The following is an 11,808-nucleotide window of genomic DNA, read 5'->3' as shown; positions in this document are numbered from 1 at the left end:
GGAGAAGCGGGCCTGCGGCTGCCTTTCGCTTCTGTCGTCCTCGGTCGCCCCGTTGCCCACCTGCTCAGAGCGTGCCGGGCTGCGGCGGGGTTTTCTCCCCACCCTTCGCCCCGCGACGCATGGAGAATGGGGGCGGCAGGAACGACCCGCTTAGCCCTTTCCTGGAGGAGGTGGAAAGGCCCCAGGCGGTGGCGGTGGCGGCGTCGTTGTCGTCGTTATTCCGAGGCAGGGCTGTTTGGCCCAACCGATTCTTGCTGTGTCTGTACGCGGTGGGCTTTCTGGTGAGCTGGCGAGGCTGCGGCTTGTAAAGCTCGGGCGTAGCCCACGGGGCCGCCAGGAGCTTCTTCCTGTCACTCGGCCTTTGCCTTGGGGCGACTTTTTCACGCATTCAGCCCTGAAGGGTGGCGGAGCTTTCCACTCTGCATGTGCTCAGAGGCAGCCTGCAGTCCTCTGGATCCAAGCCTTGGCCTTGGAAGAAAAGGCAATTTCCGAAAGGAGCAGATTGATCGAGGATTTGGGGGTGGGGGAGGAGAGTCATTTGACAATTGGAAGTTAGGTCCCATGCTTGTTTTTGTTTTTTTTCTCTGCAGAGAAAATATGTCAGCAAAGCCTTTCTCATGTTTACCTGGATCTATTTTTAAGTGGTAATCAATATGCAGATATGAGGCACAGTTTATTCATATGTTTATTTTTTTTTTATGTCAATCATCTCTCCTGCAAGAGAAACTATTGCTGAATTCAGTGATTTCTGATTCTCCATCCAATGAATACTGCATATGACAAATAGGAATGTCATATGACCTGGCCCTCAGAAAGCATTTTCATTTTGGTCACTATTCATTCATTTATCTTCATTTTTATACCACTCACCCAGTCAACTCTTGAGTATCTTAGTTGAATAAAGCCTCCATAGTATCCAGAGACGTTCAGTCTCTAACTACTAATTAACTAGCTGTCCTGCTTGGAAAGTATACTGTTGTTTAAAGGAGTGTTGGTTTACTTGGACATACTTTAAGTGTTTTCATTCATTCATTTCATTTTATTAAGTTTGTATGCCGCCCTATTCCCGAGAGACTCAGGGCGGCTAACAATCAAAAGGGAGGGGATACAAAAAATAAAATAAAAAACAACAATTTAAAATTCTACAACAGCCGTAACCTCAAATGGGGCTGGATAGTTCAACAGCCCCAGGCCTGCTGGAACAGCCAGGTCTTAACTGCTTTGCGGAAGGCCGGAAGGGTAGTAAGGGTCCGGATGTCCACGGGGAGATCGTTCCAGAGGGCCGGAACAGCCACAGAGAAGGCCCTCCCCTGAGGAGTCGCCAGCTGACATTGGCCGGCAGATGGAATTCGGAGGAGGCCTAGTCTATGGGATCTAATAGGTCTTTGGGAGGTGACTGGCAGGAGACGGTCTCTCAAGTACCCAGGTCCAATACCATGTAGGGCTTTAAAAGTAACGACTAGCACCTTGAAGCGTGTCCGGAGACCAATGGGCAGCCAGTGCAGCTCGCGGAGGATAGGTGTAACGTGGGTGTACCGAGGTGCACCCACAATCGCTCGCGCGGCTGCATTCTGGACAATCTGAAGTCTTCGAACACTCTTCAAGGGCAGCCCCATGCAGAGCACATTACAGTAGTCCAGTCTTGAGGTGACGAGGGCATGAGTGACTATCCGAAGGGCCTCCCGGTCCAGATAGGGCCGCAATTGGTGCACCAGGCGAACCTGGGAAAGGTGCCCCTGGTCACAGCCGACAGATGATGTTCTAAAGTCAGCTGCAGATCCAGGATTCAATCATGATAACTGAATGCATGGCAAAAATAATATCTAACATTCCCGTTTTGCTTTCCAAAATTTCCCCAAACCCCCAAATTGTATTCTAATACATTTTCCATTCTTCTACACTGAACCCTCCCCCCCTCACAGTTTTTCTCTGTCATACTACCATGCTTTCAATTATCAACTAAAAAAAACTGCTTAGGATTACTAGTATATATGTTACTCTGAGTCAAAAAAGGGTTGGCAACACAAAACTTACACTCAGATTAATTTTATGATATATTGTGGGTTAAAACACTGAAGGCTAAATGTGCCTGTCTGAAAATTATGGCAGCATTGAATATGGAATAAATCAACAATAGGAAATTGAAAGGAATGTGCATATAATCACCAGAGAATCATAGCTCTTGCTATGTGGTTCACACTTTTGAGAGCTGCAATCATTTATTTTTCCTTATTCCACATGAAACTAGTTTGTACTCAACTAGCATCATTCTGGAGCATTTTAATCAGAAAAATATGTTCTCTGTCACTATCTTCTACAGTGTCTTTTATTTGATAATGAGAATAATGAATCTAGAATTCTAGCCTTAGGTGACTTCTACAAATGATCAGTAGCAAATGCCTCAAATCTATGGTTGATTTTTATATTGTGCCTTTAATTTTTTAAAGTTCAATATCTGCATTGTAACCTCTTACATGGTTTAGTTTTCAGTTACTAGTTACAACTTTTTTACTTGTACCTACTCGGGTAGAATAATGCTAGTGGAGATGCACTGCATGGCTAAGGAAGGTAACAATGCATAATGTGTAGTAATGCAAACTATTATAACGTGCTGATTATGATTTGGTAAGATTAATTGTATCAGTTTTCAGAAAGGCTCATCATGAAGACATTATAATTTTATAGTCAATACAACAATCCAATAATCTTTAGCAACCAAGATTGAAAATTTAAGTCTGGAAATATTTCTGAAATTGATTTTTTGAAAAAACATTTTTAAAAAAAGCATCATAGGCAAATATTACTCCTTTCTTTAGAATACTATAGAAAAGACGAATCCTTGTCTTTCTATTCAGGAATTATTGTTACACAGTAGTGATAAAATACAGTTAAAATGCCTATCAATGGATTGTTATTAGCAAATATTAATATTCTACATTTAATTTTTTTAAAAAAAAATCATTGTCTATTTTCAGGATTTCTTTGGTGTCAGTATGATTGTCCCCTTGTTAAACCTTCATGTGAAATCTTTAGGAGTGAGTTCAACAATTGCAGGAGTGGTAGGTAAGCAGGCCATTTCTCATAGCAATTAGAAGCAAGTCATTTTTCAGGATAAGGCTCTTGGTGGCATAGTATGTTTATTGTTGTAATTTTACTGTTGTCTTGTATTTTATAACAAGATATGTAAATTACCTGTGGTTACAACAATAACTCAAAAATCTTGAGGAAAACTTTTCTTTAAAACAAAAGGTTACATGGGATATAATTTAGCAAGTGTTACCTATGTAAAACCTTACTTTTTTCACCAAATTAAATTCAGTGGTGAAAAAGTAAGGTTCTACATTTATGCAAGAAAAACAAAATGCACAGGTACAGTATAGGTGGTACCTGGCTCAATAGTAGTAACTGTGAGAGGGATCTTGGAGTCCTAGTGGACAACCATTTAAATATGAGCCAGCAGTGTGCAGCAGCTGCCAAAATAACCAATGCAATCCTGGACTACACTAACAGAGGGATAGAATCAAGATCACCTGAAGTGTTAATACCAATCTCTAATGCCTTGGAATATTGCATCCAGCTTTGGTTGCCACAATATAAAGAAGATGTTGAGAATCTCAAAAGAGTGCAGAGAACAGCAACAAAGATAATTAGGGGAATGAAGGCTAAAACATATAAAGAATGGTTGCTGGAATTGGGTCTGTCTAGTTTAATGAAAAGAAGGACTAGGGATGACATGATAACAGTCTTCCAATATCTAAGGGGTTGCCACAAAGAAGAGGGAGTCAACCTATTCTCAAAAGCATCTGAGGATAGGACAATGGATGGAAACCTATCAAGGAGAGAAACAACTAGAACTAAGGATAAATTTCCTGGCAGTTAGAACAATTAATCAGTGGAACAACTTGCCCCCAGAAGTTGTGAATACTCCAACACTGGAAGTTTTTAAGAAGAGATTGGACAAGCGTTTGTCTGAAATGGTATAGGGTTTCCCACCTGATGAGGAGGTTGGACTACACTGTCATTCTGTTATTTCATAAATTAAAATCAGAGTTTCCTCTTTTGATTGAAAATTATCAAGGACTACTGATGTGTGAAATATACAGTTATTATAACTGACTTTTCAGTTGTAATAGATAACTCTTTGTAGGGATAACTCTCTGTTCCATGACATCATGCTGGTCATGTTTTGGGGCAGTGCTGGCTCAATGGCCTTGAAACCAAGGTGAGCAACGGCTCCTATTGCCAGGAGTTGGCAATGGCTACTGGAGTAAAATATGTGGAGACTCTACTTTTTACTCGGAAGACACTTGGACAACCAACTTTGTTGGGAGGCTCTTAAACACTAAAACATTTGAATGCTTGATATCCTTTAACACAAATTGCTAGACAGAGTGGTTTTCCCAGTTTTAGTGGTCACATTATATCTTTTTCAGCAGAAACAGTACAAACCGAGTATCTTTACATTAAAAACCATAAAAGTTCATAAAATCAAACCTTTCACAATAGTAGACTGCATCAGTCTGCAGCAATGACTTGGCATGCTTTCTGCCATTTAAAAAAACATGGCAATGGATATTGGTGCATATTCTTCTTTTTTTTCCTCATGAGTTATATATGCCACTTCTTTATTCTTCCTTTCACATAAAGTTATTGAATCATTTGTTTGTTCAAAAAAATTGATTTTAAGAAATGTATCTGACCAAAAGTATTGCCAGTGATATCAAGAATAATTTGCTTTCTTCTTACTGAAAATCTATTGCAGAATAATCATCTATATATTTTTATTTCACTATTTTTTCTTCTAGGATCTTTATATGGAATACTCCAACTCTTTTCCAGTACTTTAGTGGTAGGTTTATATTTTTAATTCATAAATAATTACTGGTTTTTTTTTCCAAAGGTTTGGAATAGGATGATGGTGTAAAGAGAATGTTGTGTTTAAAACAAATTCCTGTTTTGAATTATCCCTGCAATAAACTGGATTTGCCTCTCAGACCTTTCTGTTAAAAATATTTGTATAGCTTTATTTTACTTTAAATATATTTTATAGTTTTGAAACTGAAAGCATTGATTTAAAAAACACGACACTTTAAAAACAGGCAAATCCAAGCCAACTTTGTGTATTGTGCTGCTGTTGGATAAATTATCCCAAATGTGGTTGAAGTAATCTTACTTCTAAGATTTTAAAGCTATTCCACTGGCAATATTGCAAGTAGCTGCACTTGACCAAGCTTGTATGTCCTAAAACATCAAATAACAATGGCTATTAGTCCTTGGAAAGAGATCAACTGTGAATACCAGAGCGGGTACCTAGAAGACACAAAAATACCTTTTATAAAGATATTTAACTTCAAATCCAATCCAATCATCTTTATTATGGTTGCAAATCAACATAAGAAAGATAAAATACAAACACTATTTTAAAGCTAAAATATTATTCTCTGCATCATGGATATTTATATAGTATTGGTGAAATACTATTGTCAAGAAAACTATAGAGATCTATCCATGGAATCATAAGAAATTGAGTCAGTTTAAGGAAACTTTATTTCTATTAAATAATAATATGTAATTACTGCAAATAGTTACTGCTTCTCATTGTTTTGCCTCAGCCTTTCTGTAAGCCAATAATTAGCTTTTTAAAAGTACACATATACTTCACTCCAATGCAAAGATTATATAACAAAAATTGTTCATCCCTACAGCACAATCTAATTTTCTATAGTCATAGCCATATCTACTGCTTCTATATCTGTAATGTATAAGAGTTGAAGAGGCTAACCCCATATCTAAAGTATATCTACTATCTCCTGCAGTTCCTCTAAATGAGCTTCTTTTTTTATCTTTCCATATTTGTCTCCATTCTGCAAAAAAGGAGTTACATATACAATTCTCTATGGCAACTGCAGTAGAAATAGCCTCAACCACATGTGTGTGCTAGTTTCACAGTAACAGAATTTTGACTTTTCATTAAATGGGTCCTTGTACCTATTTGTACATTGCAGTAAATAAAACTTTGCCCTAATTATGACCTACCTGTAATTTACTTTGTTAAGCAACAAGGTATTTATTTACTTACTTATTTACTCACTCACTCACTCTAAAATCAGTGTGGCAAAATGGCTAAAGTGTTGGAGTAGAATGGGCAAACTCATGTACAGGTCTAACTCTGGCAAGAAAATTCATTTATTGATTTTGGATCAGTCATTCTTAGAGCCCAGTCTACCCTACAGGATTGATGTTTGGTGAGTAAAATGAAGAAAAATCCACAGGTTCCAAAGAAGAGATGGGAAAAAGAAATTTGCCTTTAGCTTTGTGAAGAACAATATACTATTAGTAATTTACAAATGATAGATATCACATATTTAGATGTAAGTTATTGGGAAAATATGGGTAAAAATATAAATAAATAAATTAGTAAAATCCAGAATTAGACAAGTCAGAGGAATTTAAATTAATTATAAGGAGTTTATTATTAATTTCATTGCATCTTCTACCCACATCTAAATTTGAATACCATCCTTACATGATTAATAAACAGATATGCTGATCTCAAAACATTTATGTTTTCTTATCCAGGGATCTTGGAGCGATCTAGTTGGAAGACCCCATTGCCTACTTGTATGCATCCTCTTCAGTTCATTAGGTTATTTCGTGCTTAGCATATCCACCAATGTGTTTTTATTTGCCATTGCTCGAACCTTTGTGGGTAAGTTTCTATTTCTCTATTCATACTCAACTTTAGTTCATTAGATAAAGGGTCTGATGAATCAGATTGCCATTTTAATTCAGAGAAACTAATTATGAATTAATATATTGATTATATGCTATCAGGCAGGGGTGAAATTCAGCAGGTTCTGGCAGATTCTTGGAGAACCAGGAAATACCAATCTTCCTCATGCTAGTGGTGTTGTCTTCTTGATATTTAGCATGATTTTCTATAAAGTTTCTATAATTTTATGTTAATATTTTTTTAATTTACCCTTGATCAAGTCAACTTTTTATTTATGTATTTGCATTGGTTCTAATAGTCTTTAGTTCAACAAGTTGCTGTCATAAGCTTGAAAATCCATTCAAACTTTCTTCCTCCCAGGTCAAAAACTTCTTGAAAAATTTACAAGTCCTGTTTTGTAAACCCATTAATAAGTATTTATACAGATTATTTTTCATTCCTGGGTTTATAGTTTGTATTTCCACTTTAATTGTATTTTCTGTGTATTAATCCACAATTGTTTTATTTTCCAGTGTTTCTAAATCGGCTGGAACTAAATGTCTTCTTTCTGTTTGTCTGTAAATTTTTCCACATTATTCTCTATTTCATTTTTACTTCTCCCTTAGGATCTTCTTCAAAAAAATGCATCAGCGAATAATTATTGCTGTCTGTTTAACTATGTGTTTCTCTACTTAAAATTAAACTGACAGCAATAAGTTGTTGCTTGAAAGAACCCTTTTTAAATAATTGTAACTCCAAATGTGTATATAAAGTGAGGCAGACAAAAACAATGTCTTTAAACACTCTGCTGCAGTTAAGAGCTTGATGCCTTTCCTTATCTCCCAGCACTTGCAAATCAACCACTGTCCTGCAATCTCCCTTTGAGAAGCAATCATCTGGAGCATTTGTAGGTGATCTCTCACCCTCTAATTATGTGGAAAGGATCTGTTAAATCAGGCTTATCAACAGTATTTTGGTCTATGTTGCCATGTCTTTGCTCTTCTGGAGATGTCTTGGTTTCGGATTACTCAGATGTAAGACTATGACTAGTAATACAGGTCCTGCTAGTATCAGATATATAATTATCATGTATGCCTTGTTGCTTGTCTAGATAAGTAGGATAATGTTATTTGCTCATGTCTTACTTCTAAATAGTTAACAGGATATAAGATTAGCTAGTCTTTTCACTACTGATTTTTTCTGTTATGAGAACTGTACATACTTACCACCAGCATCATAAAAAAACCTATTTTTTTTACACTTACGACCATTGCAGTATCCCCATACTCACATGAGCAAAGTTTGGGCACCTAAATTTGGGCAACTATGTTACTTACTTAATTGCAGTGATTCACTTAACCACTTGAGTTATTCAATTTTTGATTTTCCACTTGCCTTTTTTGTTAATTCTAGGTATTTTCAAGCATACACATTCCGTTTCCAAAGTACTCATTTCTGACATGGTTCCTAAGAAGGAGCGCCTCTTAGTAATTGGATATTTCAATGCTATTTCGAACTTTGGTTTCATTTTGGGACCGGTTGTTGGAGGCTATCTTACAGAGCTGGAAGGTGGCTTTTACCTCACTGCATTCATCTGTGCTTCCATCTTTGTCTTGAATGCTGGTATGTGATTTGGTTTATGCCGATATTTTATACTTGAATCACCAGTTGGGCAAGAATTATATTTCTGGGAGCATATTTCTTCCCTGATTTGATTTTATCTTTTATATTGTTTCATAAATGTTGACTATTCCAATTGCAATTGCAAATAACTTATCAATTACATGCCCCTCCTTATCCAATTGCAAAAAAATAGGGGGGAGGCAGGATATTAATCAGATATATAAATATGATGAAGTTATACTGCAGATGTATGAAAACTATTTGGCTATCTTGAGAAAAGAGCTGCTTAGTTCAAAGCTATGCCATTGCATTAATCATTTTTTCACAATTGGCGTACCTAATGTGCAACCATATAAAATGACTGCAATTGATCATAAGGTTATGTCAAGAGAACATGTAATAAAGTTTCATGGTCAAATTCCTTTGCAGTTGTTTTTTGGATGTTGCTACGGTATGCAAAAAAGATGCACAGTCGTGAATGGGCCATTCTGAACAAAGCCAGAAGTTTCATTCCAGAAGAAGTAAAGCATGGCCTTCAGACTGCAACTTCAGTTCACAAAACCATGTCATCTGCTCAGCCCAGGAACTCCTCTTGCATTCAGGTTACCTCTGTGCTGAAGAGGCTTGGCAGTGTTGCAAATTCTAATCTCTGGGATGTTTTTTTGGTACGGCTCCTGATGTCTGTTGCGGTTATGCTCTATCATAGCAATTTTGTCTTGGGCCTTGAAGAAAGGTTTGGAATGAAGCCCAAACTTACTGGCTACATAATTAGCTATAGTAGCACACTTGGAGTAGCTGCTGGCTTTCTCCTTGGACCTATCACTAAATATTATAGGCACAATACTTTTGCTATGTTATTACACTCTACTCTTCTTACCTGCCTGTTTATGTTTCTGTATTCTGTATCAGAAAGTCTTTGGACACTCATTTTGTCTTGTACATTTTTAGCATTTTCAACCACTGTGGGACGTACATGTATTACAGAACTTGAACTAATGCTGGGTGGGGATCAGGCCAGTGGTATGCTCATTGGTGTTGGTCAGTCTGTTTCAGCTGTGGGTCGCATAATTTCCCCTATTATCTCGGGTGTTGTGCAGGAATACAGTCCACGTGGCCCACCAATTCTTGGAAGCCTGTTGGGGATTTTAGCAGTTCTCATCATGGTCTTTAATAGTTCACGATATTCTGTCAGAAGGACCATGAAATTTAAAAGTATGTAATGACTTATTTACAGTGCTTTTCTAAAAAAAAAAAAAGTCAAAAGATTCTCGAACAGTCCTCAATGTAGGAAAAATAGAAAATTATAAAACAGAGCAATAACATTTTAACTCAAATTGAAATAGTTTAAACAAAAAGAGGAACCCATGTTTTCAGCTTCCTTGTGTTTACGTAGAATTTGGACCAGGTTTTGATGGCATGCAACACCATATTTCAAACCTTTTATTAAATGTCGCTTTAAACATCAGTGAAGAAAATGGAACAAGAATTGCCATTCCAGCAGATATTCACTCTCACTGAATAAAGGCTTTGAAGAGGTGTAATTTGCTTAATGGAAAGTTGGTTGTTGAGTTGAATCCCCAAAGGATGACCTTGCATTAAAAAATAGCATTCATTTCTCAATCAGAAACAGATTCTGCTCAAATTCTTCTAAAATGAGTATTGAAACTGAAAACTATTTTTGCTCATTCAGTAATCAAAATTTCACCAAGTGAATCGAGTACATATTTAAGTCGTCACAGTTCTGTTTGCATACAGTCTCCTTTTCTTCATATCAAAGATCAGCTGCTTCAAATGAAACGTTTGTTTAATCAAGTCCCTCGCAGTTTGAATACAAGCTGCTATTTATTTAATACAAATTTGACATTAACAAAGCCTTGCAAAAGTGTTCACTACTGAACACAACTTACCAACTTCATGTTATAGCCTTCAATATAACAACTAATCTAAAGGCACAGCTTGCATTCAGTGTAGTAGGTCAAAATAATACAACCCTGTTTTAGTATTTGGAGGAGAAGAGTATGATTTTTCATCAGGAAATGTTACACTTACTAAAGAATTTATTTCACATTCAAACATTTATTAACAGTATGTTTAGATCTATTTAGCAGATTAAAAGAAAATAAGAAAAAAGGGAAATATACATTATGCTTACCATTAAATTCTGATTTTCTATCATCAGCCTTACTCTTTGAAGTGTTTTTCAACTTTTGCATTGAACAAAAGTTCATCCCTGTGTTTTTCACATTTTAAAGTGTGTAGGTTTCTATTCCAAGAATTACTCAGCAGGTTGAGAAACTATTTTAGAACAACAGAAGAGGGACATGTGCCTAAATTTTAAGTAAAGAAGTGCTAAGAGGATACAAAATAGTGCTTACCCTTTCTAAATATAGCCCTGCAAGAGAAAGACTTGGATATTTGCTCTTAATGTAAGCTAGAGCTTGTCTTTCTATATTATAGGACTAACAGCAAGATTCTTTTCTTATACAGATTAGAAGTAAATCTTACAAGTTAGGTAAGATTAATTCCCAGCAAACTCTACATCCGTTGACAAAGTTAAAATTTGCTCACAACCCAAATAATACTCAACCAACTTTCTTGCGAAATTCAACCCAGAAATCTTGAGTTGGTTACTTAATATGTAGCAAAAATATTTGGAAAATATTTAACATACTTTTGGAATACTTGAAAGACTCTAAGAAGTTATACTCAGGGATTTTGTGCTGTGGTACTATTTGAGATGGTTTCGAATTGCTTTCTGCAGATGTTTGGTTTTAAAATTGCACTACAACATTGGTAATGGGAAATAAAAGGAAAAAGGAAACCTTGATTATCTGTATGTCATTTATTCAGTTGCTGTCCCATGCAATATATAAATGTGTATATGTTGTTTAGTATATGTGGCATTCCTATTTCAAGAGGAATATATTACTTTCATTAACAGAAAACTATATTGATCTTCAAATAAAGCAGCAAAAGTTTTACTGTCTTAGCTAAACATTCTGAAGATACTTTATTCTAGTAGGAAATCCTACTGTCCTGTTCTTACTATATCTCAATATATTATTTGAATCTTTTGGGGGTTTGGGATGTGGGCAACAGTATGTTGGTTTACAATATTGTCTCTAGATTTAACAAGTACGTGTTTGCATAGAATAGCATGACTGCTCAAACAAAAAGTTGTGTTTGTGACATAATGGCCAAAACTAGCCAGTACTGTCCTTATTATTAGCAACTTCCTGGAGCCCATCAGGAAATACTGCTTCATCAATGGGGCTGGGAGCATGCCCATGCTTCCAAATCTCATGGACAGCAGAGCCATTAGGTAACGTGGCCCCATGCCATGTAGAATTTTAAAAATGACAACCCGCATCTTTATAGTGTTGTGAATATTGTAGGAGGTTAAAGAAGGGTAAGGCTGAGGTGTAAGTGTAACAGGAGAATGTTAGATTATAGACTTACTTTGCTCATGGAGT

At 36.4% G+C, this 11,808-nt stretch overlaps 1 protein-coding gene across 1 annotated transcript; it reads left to right on the top strand.

Moving 5' to 3' along the window:
• MFSD9 (major facilitator superfamily domain containing 9) lies at nucleotides 1-11,162 on the top strand. Its single transcript, XM_032226637.1, has 6 exons — nucleotides 1-281; nucleotides 2,976-3,063; nucleotides 4,806-4,849; nucleotides 6,580-6,709; nucleotides 8,126-8,335; nucleotides 8,765-11,162. The coding sequence occupies exons 1-6, from the start codon at nucleotides 120-122 to the stop codon at nucleotides 9,553-9,555; spliced, it is 1,425 nt and encodes a 474-aa protein (XP_032082528.1). The 5' UTR covers nucleotides 1-119; the 3' UTR covers nucleotides 9,556-11,162.
• Nucleotides 11,163-11,808: the final 646 nt, after the last annotated feature.

This window comes from Thamnophis elegans, chromosome 11 (assembly GCF_009769535.1).
Source record: "Thamnophis elegans isolate rThaEle1 chromosome 11, rThaEle1.pri, whole genome shotgun sequence".
Lineage (NCBI taxonomy): Eukaryota > Metazoa > Chordata > Lepidosauria > Squamata > Colubridae > Thamnophis > Thamnophis elegans.
This window is presented reverse-complemented; position numbering and strand designations above follow the sequence as displayed.